This window comes from Prorops nasuta, unplaced genomic scaffold (genome assembly GCF_024137725.1).
Source record: "Prorops nasuta isolate Cenicafe-Biocafe unplaced genomic scaffold, Cenicafe_Pnas_1.2 PNAS00002, whole genome shotgun sequence".
NCBI lineage: Eukaryota > Metazoa > Arthropoda > Insecta > Hymenoptera > Bethylidae > Prorops > Prorops nasuta.
Window position 1 is genome coordinate 10,737,118 of NW_027116799.1, and position 24,762 is coordinate 10,761,879.

General features: G+C 34.9%; 1 protein-coding gene across 1 annotated transcript in view; it reads right to left on the reverse strand.

Moving 5' to 3' along the window:
* Positions 1 to 6,628: 6,628 nt before the first annotated feature.
* Pde11 (Phosphodiesterase 11) overlaps positions 6,629 to 24,762 on the reverse strand; it is a 70,327-nt gene continuing 52,193 nt past the window's right edge. Inside the window, exons 2-15 of the mRNA XM_066743730.1 lie at positions 20,096 to 20,333; positions 13,980 to 14,361; positions 13,482 to 13,874; positions 13,114 to 13,362; positions 12,894 to 13,004; positions 12,681 to 12,778; positions 12,513 to 12,576; positions 12,138 to 12,373; positions 11,956 to 12,055; positions 11,459 to 11,713; positions 11,251 to 11,360; positions 10,760 to 11,165; positions 10,583 to 10,666; positions 6,629 to 10,491 (exon numbers count right to left, since the gene is read on the reverse strand). Coding sequence (XP_066599827.1) covers positions 10,309 to 10,491; positions 10,583 to 10,666; positions 10,760 to 11,165; positions 11,251 to 11,360; positions 11,459 to 11,713; positions 11,956 to 12,055; positions 12,138 to 12,373; positions 12,513 to 12,576; positions 12,681 to 12,778; positions 12,894 to 13,004; positions 13,114 to 13,362; positions 13,482 to 13,874; positions 13,980 to 14,361; positions 20,096 to 20,333 — 2,909 coding nt within the window. The 3' untranslated portion in view covers positions 6,629 to 10,308. The remainder of the gene's footprint in view (positions 10,492 to 10,582; positions 10,667 to 10,759; positions 11,166 to 11,250; positions 11,361 to 11,458; positions 11,714 to 11,955; positions 12,056 to 12,137; positions 12,374 to 12,512; positions 12,577 to 12,680; positions 12,779 to 12,893; positions 13,005 to 13,113; positions 13,363 to 13,481; positions 13,875 to 13,979; positions 14,362 to 20,095; positions 20,334 to 24,762) is intronic.

Sequence of the window (24,762 nt, forward strand, 5' to 3'; positions counted from 1 at the left end):
GGGGTGTGCGGGTGTGCGGGGGAGTGCCTTACTCCCCCCACACGCCCTTCACCATCCTGTCATCGGATCCGCCTAGTATATTTATTTGCACTACATATCACTGCATAAATAGATGGTTTCCAATCTTTATTACATTTTCTGCAATATTAAATAATATGTATTATTAAGAATAACCAACATATTTGAATTTAAAAATAATTAAGATATTTACGAGTATTTGTTAATTGCATCTATCCATAACTGACGCTTCTGAGATTTCTAGGCTCTATGTACACTGGCACGAGGAAATGTATAAAATTTTATTAATGGGATGCTACCTTTGCATTTAGCTGGTGTATTAAAACACCCCTTTACACAGCACATTTTTCTTGACGTAAACATTTCCAAACTTTTATAAATAAATGTAAAATTTGAAGAAATAAATTTTTTTGTATATGTCATTATACGTATCTGCACATAATAATTTTCGATAAAAGCCCAGCAGACAGCTTCGTTAGTACCATAAAACTTCGTGCTTGTTCCCTGTAGCATAGAGACGGATGAAAATTCGTGGTAGCCTATTGTATATTAAGTGCAGTTGATCTCGATTATTCATTTACAATGTACCCCCCCCCCCCCCCACACACCTGTGTTTGAAACGTCACTAGTCGATAGATACTTCATCATCAGCGATCTTTGGCTAGCTGCCGATGGTACAGATGACTTCTGTTTCACCTGATCGCATTCGTTCTTGCGAAAAAGCAACGGTGACAGCACGACCTGCTCCTTTCTACCAAGAAGCAGTTTCTCTAATCGGTGAGTGCAGTCGAAGCGAGTAAAATTGTTGAACGAGCATGAAGGAATTCCGAATTTCTCTTATCTCATCTCGTCCACTCTTCTCTCCGTTGGATTTTTTCGCTTTTCGCGTCGCGCTTGTTCTCTCAGGAGCTTCGTTATTATTAAATTCGAAGTTTCATAAAGTAAAGCTTTCAGTCTTCCATCGAGTGCTCAAGGAGTGCCTTAAATCGCATTTATACCAAGTTATAAATTCCATGATTTAACAATCGAGCACGCTATCTGATAATCGTGCAGCAGAGTTTGGTAAACTTTTAACAACGTGAAAACTCAGTGAAAAGTGCACACTTGTGCTAGTTGAGAAGTTTTGCGGTAACTTGGACAACTCCTAAAAGAGTTTCATTCAATCCACCAGTTTTTGCTGGGAAAATTTTCGATATCGCTATCTTCGTACACTAAATCACTTGGGGAGAATTCATTCCAATTCGAATAGGTAGAGATTCATTTGCGGAAATTATTGATTATTTTTGGATATTTATAAGAATTTCCCTTCTCTGCACGCAGTTAAACGGACGAAAATTAATTTAAATGAATGAAACGCTGTGGGGAAGCTGAAAATCTTTAATTAATTATCATTTGTAACTTGATATTTTGCAGGTAAAATTTCTCTCTCTCTCTCTCTTGGAAGACAATCAGATACGTAATATATAAATATAAAGCATAACTGAAGAACTTATTAAAAAGATTTTCTGTGATTTATTCAAATTAGGTAGAACTGTATACGATAGAGGTATTTTTAAAAAAGACAAATATTATTGAGGAAAAACCTTAAACACACGTCGAGTAATACTTTGAGGAGGAAACTTCTCTTTTAGCCCTCAAGTGTCGGGTGCATTACCCTTAATATCTTAAACGGTTAGAGGAGGGGATGGGGGTTAAATGTCGTTATCATTTTAAAACTCTTATAAACTCCTGGCAAATGCTATACAGTTTATTTTTTCATTTGAACTGGTAGTGTTTAAAAGATAACCCTGAGAAATGAAAAAGAAATTACAGTTGGCTATTTACCCCTGATTTACGAAATTAAATATTAACTATCTAGGCCACCGACTATCCTATAATAAAACAAATGAAGTGCAAAATGTAATAAAAACTTTCAAAGTATTAACTTCAGTGTTACTTCAACAGTTTCTTAAATAATGCTCTGTCCACCTCGACTGCGATTTACAAAACACCTTTTCCTATGTATAGCTTGTCAGTGATCAATCAACAATTTAAACATTTAATTAATTAAGGTGTAATGTTTAACTGAAATTTTTATCAACTGTTAAAGGTCATTTCTCCGAAGAGTTAAGGGGGTGGGGGGTAATTGTCTAAATTGGAACAAAACAATACAGTGTTGCAAAGAGATTTAAAAACACTTGAAAATGTTTTGCTACTCAACCTCTTTTCTATTGAAGATGTTAAGTACGATTACCAAGTTTTTTCATCAAACTATCACTCGTCTTGCTCAATTAATTTCTTAAAATATTTGCGCGTCTTGAAAATAGTTGTTACCTTCGACACATCAACTTGTATAGCCACTCTACTTTGTAAAAAGAGCCGTTGTTTATAGGAGAGATTCGCTTTTTCATCGATCGTATGTCCATCATACCTTTCCGAAAGTTTCTGCCCCAGCCCGAACGACTCACTATAATTCTTATTCCATAAATGTTCGTCCTTCGAGGACTAAAGGTAGTTTTAATTGGCATAGCATTTGATGATTCACGTACAGCCTACTTTTTGAGGTTAATTCAGGTCTTTAACCTAAATTACCTACTTGAACTACAGCATTATATAGGTATATGAAGCACTCGCGAGAGCGCACCATCATTTAAGTTGCAGCATTTTTTTATTCTAGGCTGCTTTCTTAGATTTGCCAAATAATTATGGGCACGGATATTACGTTGTCGAGAAACAATAACCAACCATGGGGATTTCGTCTTTCCGGAGGAGCAGATTACAGTTTTCCCTTAACCGTTGTGCGAGTAAGTCCTATCTAATTAATTCATACTTATACAGGGTGTCCCTAATTGATAATAAAGCCGAAAATCTACGAGAAAGAGGCTATTTCTGAGCAAAATATTCTTAGATAATTTTGTGCAATGTTAATACCTTCCTATATTCATAACATGTTTAGACTGGCAATCTGTATAAACAGTTATGCACGTTGATCAAAATCCGTTTAGTCAAAAATTTATTAGGTTAGTTGACTTCAAACATTATTATGTAACTCGTTACATATATGAGTAATATTAAAAAGTGTACAATAATTTTTAAAAGATATAGTAATATGCAATAAAACATTTAACACTAAACGTACCAAGCGGGGTCAAATGACCCTTTTTAAATGTAGACACACACATGTGTATAAAAATCCTTGGTACGTTTAGTGTTAATTAAATTTTTTTCCAATTATTGATATTTATTGAATTAGATAAGCAAAATGCGTGTGTTTAGACCACGTAAATTTTTAGCCACTGGATAAATGTCAAAGATATAAAATAATGATTAGCTTCTTGTTGCAGAGTATTATACCTTAATAAAATTATTTTATAATTATCTTGATGTTGTTCATATTTAACAAATTACACAATAATGTTTGTAAACTGTCAGCCTAATCATTTCATAATGAAAAGAATGTCGACATAACTTCAAAAATATTACTAATATTAAAACAAGTTTTTATAGAGTTTATTAGAATTATTATTCCATTTACAGGAACAAATAAGTTCTCATTATTATTATTAATATTTGCCAATAATCTGCATAACAGTTTATGCAAACTCTTAACGTGAAATTGTTATTATGTAGCTCTGAAAATACTAATAATACTAAAAAAAATATATAAGCTTTGTCTTCTCAGAATTGGCTCTTTTTCTAGAATTTGCAGATTGATAATTCTTTACGGGACACCCTTTATACATAAATAGATCCGAAGGTATTTTCACCTATTGGCTCAGTCGCGAAATTAGATTAAATCTTCAATTTAAAGTTTATTTTCTGTTTGTTTTTAGATTTTATCGAAATTTAAGATCGTTATACTTCTATAGAGTTAAGAGAAATACAGTCGTCAAAAAAATATAAAGTATAATATGATGAGACTCCCTGATTTTTAAAGAGATACCTGGTTTAAAGATGATATTAATGCAAGTTAAAATTATTGTGGCTCAATTAACTTATTGTTCATACTTACTCAGTGTAGGTACAATTAAATTATTCTGGAAACTCTTCAGTTGTACTTCATCTTACAAGTAGCCTCTTTTCAAGGTCTCTCATCAACGCGTTTACTGACATTGCGATACACAGAAACACACACATATTCAAGCGCGAGTATCTTATGTGAAGAACGTAAATCTCTGTAATAACAATCATCTCTTATCAATTAGTTAAAAGCGATCAAATCATTGTTTCTCATTGATTGAAGGGTTCGTTCCACTTTACACGCCTGAAAATTTAGTTATTCTTGCGAATTTTTCGCACAGTCCCTACAACAAATATTCTTGTGAACTTTCCAAGGTTAGATGCAGAAATTCTTGAAATTTATATAAAAAAGAAATGTTAATTTATTTTGTATTATAAATTTATTAAAAATAGCAGCATTCCCATAGCTCCCCTCCACAAAAAAAAACAATGTCTGCGGCGTTGATGTTATTTTAACGAAAAATTATATGTAACGTATAAAATCCATGGAAATTAACTTAAGTATGAGTGTAGTTATCTTGTAAACTAGAAATATACGTTTTTAGACAATAATAATAAACTGGCGAATGTTTAAAAAGCAAAATCGAAAAATACAAGATATTGTGTGTGTGGAATAATTATAGTGAAAAAAAAAATTATACCAAATGCCAAATAATTATAAATTTCGGTCATACTTATATATATGACAGATATGTGTTTACAATTTCATAGGGATCGTTGGAGTACTTCTGAGGAAAATGTCAACGATGCAGATAGAAAAATCGTTTTCAGAATATCGCTTATAAAGTGCTTATGCAGGTATACGAACATCCAGGAACGTATTCAAACAAATTTGAAAAATACATACTTAGACTGCTCTAATCTTTCTAAAATTTTCATCGAGTATTTTTCACATATTGTACATTCAGAAGCCATAAAAAACTGCAATTTTATAAATCTCACATAGTGGAATGACCCCTTCGCAAAATCGTGTAAATGGATATACATTACTCGCGACTGTCGGAATAAAATCTTACTGCACTATATGTTTTCGCAGAATATTGAGTAATATTTATTAAAAGACAATCAACTGTCGTGCTAATTAGAACACGAAAAATTGGCTTCCATTCAACTGCTTAATTAAGCAACGAGTCTTGAAATTAAAGGCGTTAGTGTTCAGTACACAGCGTGTATTAAATTTATACTTAATCGGACTCGAAGGTACTGTTCGTTATTGATTTGTTCGTTTCGAATTCAATGTTACGATATAATTCGATTAATCATAGGTGGCCGCAATAAACAATGGAGCCTTTTAAGCTGCGTGTTATACGTTTGCCCTGACCCAATTATCCGGCGATGCTGCATTATTATGAAAAATTAATATTATAATGTTTTCTTGCTGATAAGGTGACGATTGGAGGTTTGGCCGATCAGTGTGGTTTAAAAGCGGGCGATATTGTAACTCACTTAAATGGGGAGCCCCTAAGTACGTTGACCCAGAAACAAGCACATCGCAAATTTGCATGTGCGGGCAGCAATTATGATCTTACCATTCTAAGAATCGGACCGAAGAGACCACTCGAAAAGGAATACTACGTCGAATATACAATTTGCAAGTGAAATCTTTCAACCTGCACGAGAGGAGACAGCGACGAAGAAAAAACAAAATTTTGTAAAATAAAAAAAAAGATAGAATCAGTTGGATTGAAAAAAAGACTATTGTCTCGAACGAATCATATAAATACACATATATATGTATATAATAATACAAAAATTTCTATAATAATATATTCTTCACATCTTTTATATATATAAATATTTAAAGTAAGGTTTCATCGATCTGTACAATATTTTGCATATTTCAATGTATATGATTCTTTTACAATGTTACGGAGAGAATAAATAAGTTTGTAAAATATAAAGTGATGCTGATTGGATAATTGAAAATATTCTTCCCGATAAACGAGCTCGTCGCTTTGGCTAAATATCCACATGTTGTTAAACCATCTGTGACACCAACTAGGTAATTGTTTTTATTTATTGGCTGACGTTCATGACCTCCTGGCAGCCGTGATCAATTAACCGTCTACAAGGTCCAGGCAAGCACTCGTCTGATTACGACACGATTGACCCACATCGTACACACTTGGTAGGGCACAATAATTCTCTCTCTCTTTTTTATCTATCTGTATATCCATCTCCAACGTCAAGGTCCCATCGTGTCGCGTCTCGCTCCGAGCGATCGTCTTTTCATCTCAATTTGTCACTACCCATTAAGAGCCAAGCGACTCTCGACTGCATCCTCTTAACATTAAAACCTGCTTCGTGCAATTTTCACCTAAAATCGCCCCTTTTAAGTGCATTTCAAGCTAGCTGCTTCTATCTATAGAGTAAAATTGTAAGAGATAAGTTGATTATAAGCTTCATCCTTCCTCCTCAAAACGTTGATTTCGTTAAAGTAAGATAAATATAACTTGATTCACACACACACACATGTGGTCTTGCTATTACAAATAATATTTATCTTGCTTTCTTTGTGCTATTAGTTATTTTTTGGAGAAATAAGAGAACACGGGATAACATGGGATGTCAAAGAGGAAATACAACATAAATATAGTATTGTATCACATAATTTAGTTTCGCTTTAATATATTAGATATTATTTGTATAGTATAATATATGACTCTCTCGTGCTATTGTTAATCGCAACTATTATATAAACAACGTACATTCTAATCATTCGCACCGTGTGTAAACGATTACTCCATTTACAGAAATTTTACAAGCCATTGTCTTCTATTTTTATTTCTTTACATATTTTGTATGTGTGTTTTTCATTTTTCATGAAACGCTTTCCTAAACGTACCCTTTTCCTCCGGTACTCTCAGACTCCATAAACACGCGTACGTACTCACTAACTCGCTCCAACTTTATTCTACTTCACTCCCCATATATATGAATATATATCAGGTTAGTCGGTAAAAGTGAATTTTTTTTATTTTTACTGAAGCACTCTGCAATTTTAAACTAAATAAATATATAAATATCTGTGTGTGAAACTTGGGTGTGTTGAGAAAAAATCCAAAAATACTTCACGATCTGTTTACTTTTTGTCATTTAAATAACTTGGGATTTTGATGGATCGTGGGCATTAATTTTGGATTTTCCATAATTGTCACCTTAAAAACTTGTAAACCATATAAAACTGTCATTTATATATACTAATGTTTATAAAAATATTTAGCAAGTTTTCTTTCACATACACAAATGTTACAACGCATCATTCATATCGACTCTAAAATTGAGTTTTGGTTAATTTCAGTAACATACGAATTTGTATACGTGTGATCGAAAATTCGCTCATAATTTTTGCTAATACTAGGATCTATACTTTACACATTCATGTGTTTTACAATTTTTTAGCGTAAATATTACGAAAAAGCCAAAATTAATTTCTACAGTTCATCAAAATCCCATGTTATACAAATGGGAAAAATTAAGGTACTCGAGGATACATTAGAATTTTTTCTCAGCGCCCAGAATTCAGGGATAATTTTTTTTATTTATTTAAAGTAGATTTGAAGGATGCCTCAATCAATATTGAAAAAAAACACCATTTTTAACGATCACCCTAACATATATAGGGTATACAAAGCTCAAGTTTTGAGCTGATTATTTTAAGACTAAATGGATTTTGCAAAAAATTATAAAAAAAATTTCTTTGACTTAGTCAAGGACATTAAACGGTATCATTGGTTTGAGCCTGAGTTAACATTCCAAGGTCACACGAAGGTGATCTTAATTTTCTTAAATACAGCACCCTACATATTTTTGCACATTCTTAAAAGACATCTCATGAGCTTCTCAAAACACTGTATGAACGTATCATTTCCCCGAGTCGTTCTCTACGTATTTCAGTTTTAAATTTCAATTAGGTTGAACAGCTACATATATGTAGAATAGCGGTCACGCACACTATTTCAGCCAAAACCCCACAAATTTAGTTAAAATTTTAAATAGAAATATCTAGTTAACTACTTGGGGAAATGTTATGTTCATATAATGTTTTAGAAAAATCTTAAGATAATTTATAAGAAAATAATATATGTAACATGTTCGATTTAAAAAATTAAAGATGACCTTCGTGTGGCCTTCGAATATCACGCCAAAGTGAAACCAATAATACTAAACATTTTGTCCTTCTTAAAGCCATAAAATATTTATTTGAAATACTTTAATCAGAGAAACCATTTGATTGTAAAATAATCAGCTGAAACCACAGCCATGTGTGTGAACACCCTGTATATATATATATATTCTCTCTTCCCGTGACAGCAGAACTTTGTTCAAACAGCGATAGGAGGCGATCTACATCTTTGAGTCAACATTGATAAAAAAAAGGACAATTTTAGGATAAAGGAACATACAAGAGATACGATTTGTACCATAAGTTATAATCATGCAAGGAAACAATTTCTGTATTACAGAATTCTTAAGGCGCGTTGATCCTTGCTTTGTGTGGCCTGCAATCTACGATACTTCATTACGAATCTCTGATTAAAATAGATGCATTAAGAAATTCTTTAGTCGCTTATAGATATTACCATACTTATTCAGTATAGAGATGCGGTTTGATAATACTGCGCAAAACATAATATTATTCGCCACCGAAACACACGATACCAGCAGAGCTTTAAAAAATTATTCTCTTTTCATTGGCATTTTGTGCTATAGGTAGCATAATAGGCGAATGAAACGACTAATGCATGGGAGGACAAATGAAAATTTGTGCATCCCCAGTTATTGGTTTCGCAATGGTTATAACCTCATCGTGGTGATTAGATGCTTAACGCTAATGCCCTTGGTTTCTCTTTTTCCTTTCAAAGATCAAATATCCATTAGTCAATATTACAGAATCCAGCAAAAAGCCAAATTAAAAAATGACAGATTAAAATATAATTTGCGACAATTATTTAAAAAATAAAGTGATATGTACATTATTGATCACCCAATGTTTTCTTTCTTTTTTTCGTTCTTAATTACTGTAATATAGCGATCATAAGCTGTATCTTAAGGTATTGAAAGAATATTAAATCATCCGTGCGATTATCAACAGTGATGTACAGATACATACAAGAGCTAGATTTCGTTTCCAGACAATATGGAAATCATGATCACATATAAACCTCTTTCTCTCTCGATTTTGATTATGCATACCATAGCTCCTCTAATCATTCGATTCAATATTTTAATAGTTAGCCCTAGATTAGCGAGACCATTATATTATAATTTCTGAATGAACAAACACACAACAAAGAACTGTTTAAGCTCTTCGTGATATTATTAACCACGCGGGAACAGTGAGGTACTGCCTGTGCATATGTATTGGTCAAGACGGATCTCCATATAGTAGAAATGCACACTTTGGTGTATATATATATGAATAGTTTATCTAATTTATACATGCTATCGTTTCACCTGGACATTGGCGCTAGCCTTAAAATTATTATTCTTACACCAAAAATAGCTTTGTGTAAATGCACTCAGCAGACAAAGGTTAAATATCATTCGGAATTGTGTGCTTCCAGTATGTATATAATTTGCGCGTAAAAATTGTTAAGCGTGATCGAAGATTCGCTTAAAATGATCCTGATCCTGTGGCAATGTATTTTTATTTCATATATGTGTTTAACATACGAATCTCTTTATCCTCTCTCGACATTGAAATTTAGTCATATCAATAAACGTACGATACGATCAGGTACAAGAGTAGCATCTCAGAGTCCGTCTGTGTTTCTGTTATGCCATTATAGATATGAAAAGGAAGGAGATGATTTTAATGAAGAGAGGAAGAGAATGACAAAAAAATGGATAGGAGAGAGGATAAAGCTGTGCTAAAATATCATCGATTGCTATTAATTCTCTTGACTGTTCAGTCACGGACGTGCTCTGCGTTGATAGAGGATTTTACACAATTTTGGAAAAATTGAGCATCTGTTATTTATATAGAAATCTAGCTATTGTAAATTTTGCTCGTGCACTAAAGAGAGTACGTCTCTCACTAATTGATCAAATTTAACGATGAAATTAAAAGCTATATAGCTACGGGACGGTTCCTGCATGATTGATACTCCCAGCTCAAGAGAATGATAACGCATAATCGAGTCTCGTTAATATCTTAAAATTTAATGGAGAAAGATCGATTTTTGTATGTTAGTGAGGCTTTCCGAAAGTAAGTCAACGCAATCGAAAATTCTGCATCGTGCAGCTTCCGTGTCTGAAATTCAATTAAGAACGATGCAGTATAGACTGTTATTGGTCTGCTTGTTCACTGATTTCCTCGTTATCATCGGACATTGCCGTAGGTGTTGTCCTGTCATGATTGGTGCAATTTTCAGTTTGACATTGGGACTCCGCTATCTCTATCCAATGCTGCTTGTTCTCTCTTACGCCTTTCAATAAGGGGTCCAATTTGTCCGACAGCAAGGCAAATGCCTAGAAAAATACTCTTCGATCAATATTCAAGCGCAAAGATGAAGCTACTACTAGGTGTACACATTGAAGCTGAATAATTGAATAAAATTACCTCGTAAATTGGTAGACAAATAGAGTCGATGAATCCAACCTGCATCATTGGTAATTCGTCTTCTTTTTCCCTATTCATGATATCCTATACAGACGTTTAGATGCAATTAATGTGTTTATAATAATAATAATAATAGAAATAGCGATAATAGTAGTAGAGCAATATTGCAATGCTTACGATTGGTGTAATGTTCAATGTCCGCCTCTCAATGTCGCCCTGTTCAAAGAATTCGCTACTGACTAACTCAGCGACTCTCTTCTCTATTTCCCATGGCTTTGTAATGGCGGCCAAGTCGCAAACGGTCATCAGCATCCCTCTTAAGAGTTCCCGATGATCGCTGTACGCCCAATTATATGTACCGCCACAAGCTAATTGGAGGAAAGCACCTCTCTTTCTGAAATATACAGCTAGGTCTGTAGAAAGAATAGCATCTTCAAGAACCTTCACCACACGGGAATATTCCTCGGGTGATAGATTCGACAGAATCTGGTTGCCTTGACTACTGAGAATCATCAAGCATTGGTCAAAGTGATGATGCTCCATCGTGGACGTTGAATAAAGTTGTGCGAGTGGTGACGATGCTCTATAAATCGACAAATCCAGACATTTACTATTGGGTAACCAACCAACACGAGTGTACAAAATGTGATAAAAGAGGGTGAGCTTACTTGATTTGAAAAGAGTTATTTGTTCCCCGGTGATCCAAGTCGTGACAGAGGCAAGCTATTATTAAAGCCAGACATTCTATTTCACCAAATATCTGCCACCATTGCGTAGCCTGAAAGGTGTGTGTGCGTGTGTAAGAATTTGATAATATAGTTTCAAGTGGATCGAGTGAAAAGAACAAATGTTAGCTTTTAATTAAAATAAACTTACGGTTAAAATAGCGAACATCATTTGAGCGACATTGAAGGCATGGCGCCAATTGTGATAGGTAACGTTCCGGTAATTTTTTTTAACGCTGAGGAGCCACCGACAAAGTACGTCGTAATCGATATGGAATCTTTCAACAAAGTCCAAATCGAGAAACATACGAAGACAGGCTGTCAGTGTTTCATCATCCTCCATATGAATATCGTCAAACTTGAAGTCGTGTAGTTGGAAATGTGCTGAAGATGGTACTCGTAGGCTCTGGTATAGAGGAAGAAAAATAGACTTTGATGAAGAAGAAAGTGAAGCAATGAGAAAAATGCGTACTGAGCGTAAACTATGATTCGACAATTGTTATATTAAACAAATTTACGGATTAAACACATATTCCATTCGATTATTGATTATTCGTGCTGTCGATAATGTAAATTTTTGCTGGTAAAAGATTGGATCGAGAACTCATGGTTGTGTGTACCATGTTCCAGTAAATATGCTAAACTAACCCTCAGTCTCTGTGCATCTTCCAGAGATGCCGAGGCATGGTAGCTGAGAACTTCCAAGGTAACGCTTTGTTTGGCCATTGCTATTACAGCTTTCTCGTACCTGAAGACGGAAATGGAAAATTAAGAAACGATTGAGATAGCTCCTATTAACATTATTACGATGCAATCACGAGTAGACTTACATATGCGTGTTGTGAATACCCATTCCACAGAAAATGGCGAAAGCTTCGACAAAATTCTCGTCATTCTTTGTGAATGCTAGGTCGTCGAACTTGTTGATCAGCTGGATGACACCAATTATCTGACCGGACGAGTTCTTGATAGGCATGCAGAGAATGGTGCGATGTCGAAAACCGGTACCATCGTCGACCGAGGGATCGAATCTCGTATCGTCATAGGCATTGGGTATATTTACAGTCTGAAATTGAAACCGACAATCATTCAATGGTCCAGGAATCGCCTCCGAGGACCGATCATCATCGCACCACGTTGGAAATGATAGTGTCCTTCCGTGTGCTTACACAGGTATCTACGTTAGCACGATAAATGGTACCCACCTCACCAGTCGTTGCGACGTATCCGGTGATTCCAACGTTTATAGGAAACCTGCTCTCAAATGGACTGCAAAAAAGAGCGCAATAGACATTTATTAGATCGTGAGGGAGCACTTTTAGACAGCTATTGTTGGTGATAAAAATGCGAGCGTAATTACAAACTTTATTCACCTAGTGCGAGAATCAGAGTCCTCGCCTGCGAGATCGTTTGCTTCGAAATCAAAGACGCGGGAGAAACTTCCTTTGGACGCTTTGTGCACCAGCAGGACCTGAAGAAACGGTAACCCCAGTTATTAGTACATATACATCAATGATACATCGTCTTTGGCGACCCGGTGTTGCCGAAAAGACGGTTAATCAAATCCCAATTAAATCGTAACAGACCTGGACGCGCTGACACTGGATCAAGGACTGAGTGTGCGTCAAAATTCTAAGAACCATGTGCTCTATCGTGCTTTGCTCCTCGAATATCATCCGTGCCAAGTCCAGTAAGACCTGTTACATCCAACGTTTATAACATTATAAACATATACATCTGTACTATCGATATAAAGATACCTATCACTAAGGAATACAGTTCCGAGCAAGCTTCTCTTCGCCTTACCTGATTCCTCTTTACTTCCAATTGACTTTTCTCGTAAAGTTGAGCATTCCTTAATCCAATACCACAAAACTGTAAGTAACCAGCGAATATCTTCTCATCTTGCGCCGTAAACTGACCCTCGGTACCGAGTTTGTTGATAACCTGCGCGACTCCAATAACATCGCCACTACAGTCCTTGATCGGCATGCACAACAAAGCTCTCGTTCGGTATCCCGTCAGGGCGTCGATCTCTCGATTGAACCTAGAATCCTAAAAGAAACAAGGACAATGAGGATCCCGTTAGAATTTTCGTCCAAGACATGTGGGTTCGGTAGAGGAAAATGGTGTTTTGGGTATAAAGCGAGGGACGGTTGATAGATCGAGCTTGCCTTATAAGCGTCAGGTATATTAACGGGCTCCCCGCTTTCGGCGACGTAGCCGACGATACCGGTGCCCCATGGAATCCTAATTTCTTCCTTCTTCTCCATCTCGACGAGGGTCGACCTTGAGCAGACGTCGAAAAGTTTGGAGACCAGGTACCTGCCTCTCGAGTAAGATTGCCGACTAAGAGGCATCCTCCGTGAATTAGTGTTGTCGCTAGCAGCCGAATTATGGGCTCTGCCATCGTGTAACCTTTGCGAGGACGAGGGCATGTAGTCTCCACCTCGCTCGCCCTGAACCAAGAAGAGGGAGCCACGATCCGCGTGCAGAAGGGTGCTCACGTTCTGCAAGATCTTGTGGCACAAGGATCTTACGTCCAATTCGTTACAAATGTCCTTCACCTGTTGGGTTCGATCATCGATGATTATTATTATTTTATTTATAGCTGCGCGCGGTAGATCCTCATCACTGATGATGAATCAACTGTATAACGATAATATCAATACCAGCTCGAAGATGAGGTCTTTTTCATCGAGATGCCTGAGTTCGTGCCTGGATCTTCTCTTGGTCCTATTGGTCGAGCTGTTGCAGCCGACTGCCGGGCTTCCCGATTGGCCAGTGTCCTCCGGTGAAACACTGAGAAAAGTGGGGGTGCCATCAATCGTGTTGACGATCGGCTTCAAGAGACCTCCACGCTCGAATTCGTGGGCCGAAATTTTTCTCACTGGCGTCGTGGCTCCCGAGCCGCCTGATGCACCTCGACCCGAAGCAGATGTCTGCTGCTGACCTGCGTGGGTCGGGCTCGAAAGCTCCATGCAGCTGCTCGAGGTGGAGGTCGGCGTCGCGTGAGACACGAGCCACATGTCCACCGTCTGTCTCGTCACTTTCCTAAAACAACCAGATTACTCTTTACACATATACTGTACAGTGTTATCGATGGATGGACATATTGTATATGCTTATATAGATTAGTGCACCAAATGGTATTTTCAGAAAACAAACATTTTTTGAAAAATATTTGGAACTATCCATTTGTGCTTCGAGTGGACCGTAAATTGACTAGATCACAAATATGCTCGGTTGAGAGAAGTAGGAAAGCCATCGAAAGAAACTATCTATTTTTTATTAGGTATATGTATAGTTTTGCATTTTATTATAAGAAATATCAAAGAAACTATGCTAATTTGCCTTTCTACCCAGCGGTTCGCTGACTATTTCTCCACTTAACATTGTAATTGAACGAATCGAAGAGAGAGAGGGTGAGAGAGAGTGTGTTTGTATATATGTGTAAAATCACAAACACTACTTCAACATCTCAAACCTATATGCATGGAATTACAAAATAACAATATCTAGCGAATGCCTAGATTAAATAGTAAATTAATATAGTGATGTGAAAAGTTCTTTGGGTAAGCTGCAAGATTATGCAATCTGAAAATAGAATCCAGCTAAAAACCACAAGGTAAACTTTAAAACTTCCATGTTCCTCCATTTAGAATATTTTTTATATAATTACTTCACATCCTTCTAAAGCCATAAATTGAAGTGTTTGAGTAATTTTCTAAAAATTAAATGCATTTCCTGGAAATATTTCTGTTACCCTACGCCACTCTGTGTATAAATTTACATATATATATATATATATATATTAGTGTACTTATTAAACATGATATTTTTTTAATTTAACCGAGGTATCTTCAAAATCTGCTTCAAGAAAATAAAAGAAAGCCCTGGAATCTGAGTGCTGAGAAAAAATCCTAAAGTGCCCCTCGAGCCACTTACTTCCTTACTTAAGCTAGTAGTCTGGTAAATCGATCATTTTTCGAAGTTGTTTGCGCAATTTTTGTTTACCAAATAAACAAAATCCAATCCAACAAAATTTTATATATTTTACTGTTAACATTTTCGAGTGTACCTAACTATTTTTTCTTTTTTCTTACAATATTTTATTCAAGTTATTCGACGCTAATGTAGGTGCGTAAAAAATATATATAAATCGCTGATTCTGATTATTTCTCTGTTTTGGATTATATAAAACAAAAAATTCAGATAGATCATTGTTCTATAGAATTGTCATTCTCGTTGAAACTGGAATTAAATAATTTTCTTGAATAATAGCAAAATGGCAGTCTTAGAAAAAAGGGACAACTTCTCTGTTAATTTGGCTGTAAACGTAAAAGTAGTGGATGCAAAAAAAAAGATCATAGTTCCAACCAGATTTACAGATGTGTATAAAAGAACGTGTTAAAAATTTCAGCCCGATCGATTTGATAGAAAACTGTTTGTGATCAGGTCCGATCAAGAAAATGCGATTTCGAGAAAAGCGCGTTTAGGGTTTGGCCAATAGAAAATTCCCACTCCTATTAATCATCTATTCCTGGTGTGTACAGCAAGTCTTCGGTCTCTTGATATGCGTCAAACATGGGTATATCTTTTTGTAAACCGAAAGGTATAAGAAGCTTTAAGCAGGTATAAAGGTGATGAGACGTAATAGAAAGGACCGACGGTTAGCAGCTGTCGCACGACTATTATAGCGTGCAATTCTATGCGTCGCTCTCAAATATGTACTATAATTTCGTTAATGATTTCAATTTCGGTCTAAAATTTATATACGTATTCTCATAACATTGTACTATCGAAATATGCAAAAATATTGATTTTTCAATTCAAATAACTACGCTACTTCTTTAAATAACGTAAGATTTTGATGGGTCGTGGATATTAATTTTGGATTTTCCGTAATTGTTACCTTAAATGTTTTTAAACCAAATGAAACTGTCAACTATATAGATACTAATATTTATAGAAATATTTACTTAATTTTCTTTCAAACACATACACAAAGACGTACAATAGATACTTCCCATCAAAACGCTACCCTGTCTTTTGATATATACAGGGTATATTGGCATCGATGCATATAATTTAAACCAAGTATTTTTGAGGATATAATGAGCTGCAATATCTTGTAGCATTTATCTGCAAAGGCTTCGTTATTGAGATGATTAATTTTTAAGTCAATGAATCGGGTCTTGAATTCAACAGAATAATTACTTTACTTTCACTTTCGTTAACAGTTCTCTTTCAATAAACAAATGAAGCTCTTACTTCTCAACGTTCTGTATCACCATACACACACGTGTGATTAAACCTGTTATTAATACTATATCCTGACATCTTACATTCATGATCCATGCATTGAATAATAGTAGATTTTGTTACAAGGGACGAAAGTTGACGATTGTGAACGAGTGTGAAGTTGGCAACACGAGCGAAGCGAGGGCTGCCATCACACGAGTACAATTGTCAAATAGTCCCGAGTAACAAACGATATTTTTTATCACGAGTGCATTATAGATTTGTAATGTATTAATAAATTGTTCAGTATGAATTAATTATAAGTGAAGAGTGAATGAAATGATAAATGAATGAGTACGTAAAAGGGTACATGCAGGTTTTCGAAGGCAGTGATTCTAAGAAGGGCAGGGAGGGTAGCGGGGGGTTCGGGGGCGAAGCCCCCGCCGGGGGCAGGGGGCAGAGCCCCCTAAAATAAAAATAAACAAAATTATTATGTGTAAAAAAATAAATATAGTCACTCTAATTCTGCATTATAATTTATATTATATTTTGGATAATCTTATTCGGAGTTTATTAGTTTTTTTATGACAATGAAATATAACCCTTCTTATTTAATTTCTCATATGGTCAATAGTAACTATATTCAGCCCTTGTGGGAAGTACTACACTTTTGTCCCTTGGTAGGAAAGTAGTCATTTTGTACCCTAGAGAGGAAAGTATCGGGCCGAAAGTGAAGTTAACCTCTACTGCGCATGCGCGGCTATACTGGCATGAAAATATTCATTTTCGATCCCAAAAACTATACTGAAATCAGGCAATTTCCATGCACGAGTGATAAAAAGTTTATTTTCTGCGTATTTTAACGGAATCCTTCAACTGCTTATTCAGTTAAAAATTCTGGAAAACAATACGATGTTACCTGGAGATCGATTTTAAAGTCATTTTACCTATTCAGTGACATGCTATGTGTACTGCTTTATATAATAAGATAAAGAGAAAAAAATATATTACAAAAGTAATTTTTACCCTTACATGACACACTATTTTAGTAAATCGTAGATAGCGTATAGGAAGCCATAGTATCCCTAACGAAAAATATCACCACCAAAAAAAATGTATTAACTTTAAATAGATGAAAAATGTCTCGAATGTTCTTCAAGTCTTAAAATCCGGCGTGGAATAATTTTTAAAATAAAACTTAATTTCAAATACTTGCAAAAAATCCGAAAGAAACGATATTGTGAATGATATTAGTAAAAGCCACAAATTAATGTTAAGATCATTTAGACTCTCGTGCAGCATGCAAATGTTAAGAAGATGTTGTTCTTTTTAGTTTCTGAAAATTCTTTCGCTTTATTAACCCATTAACGTCCAAAATGTCAAAATTTCTTGCACGTTTTCAAAGTGATTTCTTCCTATGTAATTGGCGTTGAAAAAATTCTTGAACCACATATTCTGATGTAAAATTGCATGCTCTTTCAGAATCCGTTGCCAGAATCATGATAAAACTCACAGGAAAAGAGATATGCTCGATTGAAACATAAAAAACACCTAAATTTTCGAAAAAAAATATTTTTAGGATTTTTTTTCGAAGTGTTACGGTGAAGATATCACCTTGCGACCGTGATCAAAGGTGATCATGGGAGTTGAAGTTTAAGAGGGAATTTTTTTGTTGACCTTGAACCATCGCTTCTTTACAAAATGGCGGAAAAAACGAATTTTTATTTTTTCAACTTTATCAATTTTTTTCTCGAAATCTATGGACTTTAGAAAAAAATTCATAAGAACAAAAATGTCTTAGAAGCACTCGAGAAATATCCTAAAATTTTTTCAGAATTTTTGGAGACATTTTTGAAAATTCCATTTCACAAGTTTCCCGGAAAATAAAAAATTGTCTCAAAAAATTCTGAAAAAATTTGAGAATGTTCCTCGTGCGATTCTAAGGCATTTTTGTTTTTATGAATTTTTTTCTAAAGACCATAGATTTCAAGAAAAAAGTTGATGAAAATTGAAAAAAAAAATTCGTTTTTTCAGCCATTTTGTAAAGAAGCGATGGTTCAAGGTCAACAAAAAAATTCCCTCTTAAACTTCAACTCCCATGATCACCTTTGATCACGGTCGCAAGGTGATATCTTCACCGTAACACTTCGAAAAAAAATCCTAAAAATTTTTTTTTTCGAAAATTTAGGTGTTTTTTATGTTTCAATCGAGCATATCTCTTTTCCTGTGAGTTTTATCATGATTCTGGCAACGGATTCTGAAAGAGTATGCAATTTTACATCAGAATATGTGGTTCAAGAATTTTTTCAACGCCAATTACATAGGAAAAAATCACTTTGAAAACGTGCAAGAAATTTTGACATTTTGGACGTTAATGGGTTAAATAGAGCAGTCCACACGGTGTATCACCGAAAAGGTAAAATGACTTTACAATCGGTCTTCAAACAATGTCCCATATTGGTCTCCAGAATGTTTAACTTAATAGGTACTTGAGAGATCCCCCTAAAAATGAATAAAATTTATACAGTGCCTAAATCAGAAATGTAAAACATCGAAAGTTAACATTAATAATGGGTGTAGTTTCACATGTGTGCTTGTGTGAACGCAGAACAGTGAGAAGCACAAGCTTCATTTGTTTAATGAAAGAAAACTGTCAACAAAAGTGAAAGCAAAGTAATTATTCCAAAGAATTCAAGCCCTGATTCGTCCATTTTAAAATAAATTAACTCGTAAACCATGTTTTTGCAGAAAAAATGCTATAGAACTTTGTGGCTCGGTATACCCTAAAAAATGCTTGGTTCAAATTATATGCATCATCAACGATACACCATGTATAAAGGTACATGACATTTACAAAAGTAGCAAAGTCCGTGAATTGAAGGAAATACAAAGAGAATTGCAGACCGATAGTCGAGCGAAGCTATTGTTACGCAACAATGTTATTAACCTTTCGGCGTTATATACGAGTCACTCTCCACAAGCAGAATATTTCATGCGAGAGGAGAATATTCGCTCTATTTCCGGTGCATGCTTTAATCGCGCTTGGAGCTGCCCGTCTCTGCTCACGATTTGTTTACCCTAGCGAGACCATCTAGCGTGTTCCCCGTGTAGTTGATAACTGATTAATATACCTGTTTGCATACATGCAGTTAATATCCTTCATACGTGCCACATGTGTATCTTTCCTTCTCGATTAAATTACGAATCATGATTTTCATTCTGATAAAAGTTTTGGGTCCGCAGGTTGTTCTTTGTACAACAGGAGAAATAGTGATGCTCGTCGAGGAAAGTTTCTAAGTGGACATATTCTGGTCGCAGTCAGAATCAGCAATTTTTTTTTTTGTATAAAATAGCAATATAATTTTATATTTGGCTTTTTTTACGAAGCTGAGAAAATAGTCATCGTCGAAACGAGGGTGTCTGTCGAGATAAGGTTCCATATGGACATATTTCGTGTGGCAGTAATAAACAATTTTTTATTTTAAATTTTCTTCCCTTTTTTCGTTTTGAATTCTAAGAATTTTAGTCTCGGGCCTTTACCTACCTAAGGAAGTAGTCATTGACGAAATCGGGATGCTCGTCGAGCCATGCTTCCATGCGAGCGTACTCAGGGTCATAATAATAACCAGCAGAGTTTGCGCCGCTGATAGTTTTACCATCCTGCACTTGTTGCAATGTACTCTGGCTGGCCATAACGCCCTGCATTCCCTGCATCCCCTGCACGCAAGGAGCTGCCGTTTCCGCCGTCATTCTTGGCTCTTCAATGCTTCGCAGATGCAAGCCTATGCAAAAGAACAAATCAATAGGAATTTGCAAGTTGATTTTATGCAATGAATTTCTAATTGATTGCTCGCGTGTCCTCTATTTCATCGCACATTAGGTCTCGATCAATTTTTCGCCATAGCTCGCTTGACTCGCGTGATCTATACAGAGTATAATTAATTTCTATTAAATTCACGGATCCCCACCCTCCCATTTATAATGTATACGTCATTAATAAACACTTAAACTCCTATTTCAGTTGTTAATTACTCTCTGAAAGAGCTTTATAAATGGATATTATATAAGGTCTTGCAATTAAAATGCCACAAAGCATAGATGTAAGAAAATGTCTATCTTCGTAACTATATACTTAAGTTACAACAATTTTTCATATTTAAATACCATATATTCACCAATTTTCATTTTTGTGTATTTAATTTTTTTCCTCAGGCGGATGGAACTCGAACTTACGGCCAATGACAATCTCACGCTCAATTGTCCGATGTTAAATCCACTCGGCTAATTTTTGACTCTTTTCATCGGCCACTATTCAATCATGTTTAGGAACAATTGAAAAATATATTATGTTTTAAACTGATAGAACAGGATATATGCGAAAAAACTCGTTATAACACTGAGTAGACCAAACATCGGGTAGCCAAGTGTGAGATTGACATTGATCGCACATATTCCAGTTCCATCACCGGAATAAAGAATTAAATATACCAAAATAAATTTGTGAACGTTATGGAATATAAATATATAGGTAAGTAAAATATATTGATTTATGAAGTTTCGTATTTTTTAATTATCTTCCTATATTATAGGTCCAACTTTAGGGAAAAGTATCAAAGAGTGGCGTGACTAATGGGAGTTATAAGATCTAGTATAGCAAGTGGTATAGGAGTATAGTATTGGAGCATGGCACATATGCTACAAAATTGCAGGCATAAGCCAGAAACAAAATATAAATTGAAGAGCTTACAAAAGGCAATAGATAAGTGAAGGAGCAAAAAACTAATTTAAGCAAAGAAGTAGATAAGCTTTTCGATTGAAGATTAGATTATGTTACAGTTGTGGTAGGTGGACGCACGAAAACTGTAACAACGTTGAGAGCTCATACAAATGCTACATTTGTGATTTTTGTACCAATATATTTTAACACATAAGTTGTTCGTATTTCCTCTCCATCTATCGAGAAATTACGAAAAAAGGTTTGAATTTCTGATAATAATTTTTGTCTATATATATTCAAATATTACGAAAGTTGATTTATTATTTTATAGTAGATTACCCACAGTGTATCATTTAAGAAATTAATGAGAAGTATAATTTGTATATTTATTGATTTATTTAACTTATCGATTGAATATTCGCAATTCTCCCACTCTCCCCTACTAAGATACGAGTGTTCTTGCATGTATGCATTGCGGTGTTTTAGTCGACGACGGGTTCTGTATGCTAATTTAGATCCACACGCATGTCACGCTAGATTTAAACATTTTATTTTATTTTTTTTTTAATCAATCAATGAAGAATTTCTATATTGAAGTGAATGCGTTAATTCTTGTGAAATTTCAAGATAGTGTAGCTATTGGATATTAGGGTAGTCGAGCTGTAAAGAGAGTTTGGTATTGGTGTGCTCCATAAATTTTTTCCACGACTCGCGACAACTCGAAACAAGGTCGAAGGTCACGTCACGTGGCAATGAGCTGTACAAACTCATGCCGCGCAACCATTAAAAGCGAGCCTGCGTATGTTGGCCACAGTGGAAAACTTTCTTACACCACCTATACAAAAATTGGCAAACTTGTTCGAAGTTATTCATCCGCTGTGAGAAATATATTCGGTCTATTTCTATGGACAAGTAATACACAGGAACCGCGATAAAAAATAAATGATATTGAAATCAAATAGCATTAGCATATCGAGTGGGGGTGGGTGACGGTTGATCGATCGTTAACTTTATTTATAGATTGCAGGCGTGAGTCGAGATGAACCATGTGATCTGCGAACGCAAAACGGAAAGAAGGGCATTTTCCATACACACGTGTACGTAACTTGCAGACAATAGGGTCTGTGGAAACTAAAGACCAAGTAAAATACTGCACAGATATGGTGTGAGCTATATCTATATGTGTGGTAAGACTTTTCCCCTTTCCATTTTGCATTCACTGCCTGTTGTAAAGGAAGTAAACAAAATATTGGAGAGGCGAAGAATTTTTGAGGGAGTAATAAAAAGTAGTATGTACCTGCGATGGAGAAGAGGCTGAGGCTAGTGGCCAATGCCAATAATAGTTTAGTTTTCCACTGAGACTGCACCAATAGATAACTGCACAGCAAGTAAATAAATCATTTTTTCGCTAACGCACTGTATGTGGTCATATAAGCTTAAATATTATTATGCAGGATTTACTTGATACAAATAATGACTATATTTTCCAATAAGAGTAAGATGTAACATTAAAGAAATGTTCGTAAGATTTCCAATTTAATTAAGAAAACATATTTAACAGTTAAAACGTGGATCCTTGTACGCAAATTGTATATAAAAATTGCAAAAGGCTCGTTTTCTCAGCATGATCAGGTTATAAGTCATCTACTGAAGTGTCGATAGCTAGTGGTTGACTGAAACTGCTAGTTAGTCACTGAAATTCAACAGTTTTTAATTTTTTAAACAATTTGTGTACCAGGTTCCACTTTTTAAATACTGTATATGTCTTCTTCATTAAATTAAGAATCTTATATGAATATTTGCTCAGTGTTTTCTCTAGCCTTTACTGGAAAATATAATGCTTATTTGTTTCAAGCTTCTCCTGCACCTTTATATTGTGCTTGTCTGACTATATACAGCGGGTTAGCGGAAAAATGTTTGGTCTACTTGCTCTCTGCAGTAGTAATCTATAGTGATACAGTCACCGGACAAGATTATCCGAATCGGACACTAGAAATCGGTTGCTAAAACTTCAACCTCGTGTACCCACATATGTTATTTATTCTCCTAAGGATATGTCATAAAATATTTCAGTATATGTATATATTGGATGTATCCCTTTTAGAAAGCATTATTTAATCACCTATTCTTTGGACCTTTACAAGCAAAACAGTCTAATACAATTCTTAGGCTTGGCCCTCTATTTTTGAAATAAATTATTATATTCTTGGCGAACCAATCAAACGATGGTATGAGCGGGAAGAGCGTGATCAGCGAAGCCTGTTGCCTATATACTCACGCGCTCCTCTTTTCTTCTGTCGCCTCATTCATTCACTAACAAGTAGAAAATTGCAGAAACAAAGGATGATGAAAGGAAAGTTATTAAAATGTTTACTTCTAATTATCCATTGAATATACGGTTAAAGCGATGCCTCTCGAAAAGTATTAACTATTTATATTATTTAGCAGTATTATTAAATTTTATGCTTATAATTGATTTTTTTTTTCTTGCATTTGCGTAACCTATTCATTCACGAATTTTTAGTCTTTTTATTGTAAAACTGATGACTATTGTAGAATTTGAAAATTCTGATATTACTAGGAAGGATAAAATAGTATGTTACTAGAGCCACCTAAAAATGAAATGTGAAAAAATTAACTTCGTAAGTGAAGCGGGAATATATTTATAGTCGCAAAAAAGAGGTCCTATATATTATGTATATGTATGTATATGGGGCATTCCATGTCAAATCACTGAGTCGCGGACCCGACCATTTTTTATTTTCTTGTAAATTTTTTGTTTTGAAGTAATCACAAAAAAAAGCTCTTATACAAATTTTTAGAACTTTTCATTAAACTTTAAGAAAGTTCCGAATTTTTTAAAATCTCAGAATCTTTAACGTTTCCGATTGTTTAAATGCTTATAACTTTTTGAAAAATAAAGATATTTACATGATCGAAACGCCATTTTTCTCGTCTTGAATTGAGGTTTCTTCGAGAAAATTGAAGCAAATGTAACTTTTTTTTATCTATGATTTTTTTCCAATTTAATCAAAGATTCATGTTTTCGACGACAAACATCATTTTCAATATTTTTAAAAAAATTATATAAAAATTCTATGGCTCAAAACCTAACTTTTAAGCCTATCGCTCCGATGTGTGTCGTCGAAAACATGAATCTTTGATTAGATTGGAAAAAAATCATAGATAAAAAAAAGTTACAGTTGCTTCAATTTTCTCGAAGAAACCTCAATTCAAGGCGAGAAAAATGGCGTTTCGATCATGTAAATATCTTTATTTTTCAAAAAGTTACAAGCATTTGAACACTCGGAAACGTTAAAGATTCTGAGATTTTAAAAAATTCGTAACTTTCTTAAAGTTTAATGAAAAGTTCTAAATATTTGCATAAGAGCTTTTTTTGTGATTACTTCAAAACAAAAAATTTACAAGAACATAAAAAATGGTCGGGTCCGCGACTCAGTGATTTGACATGGAATGCCCCATATATAGTACCT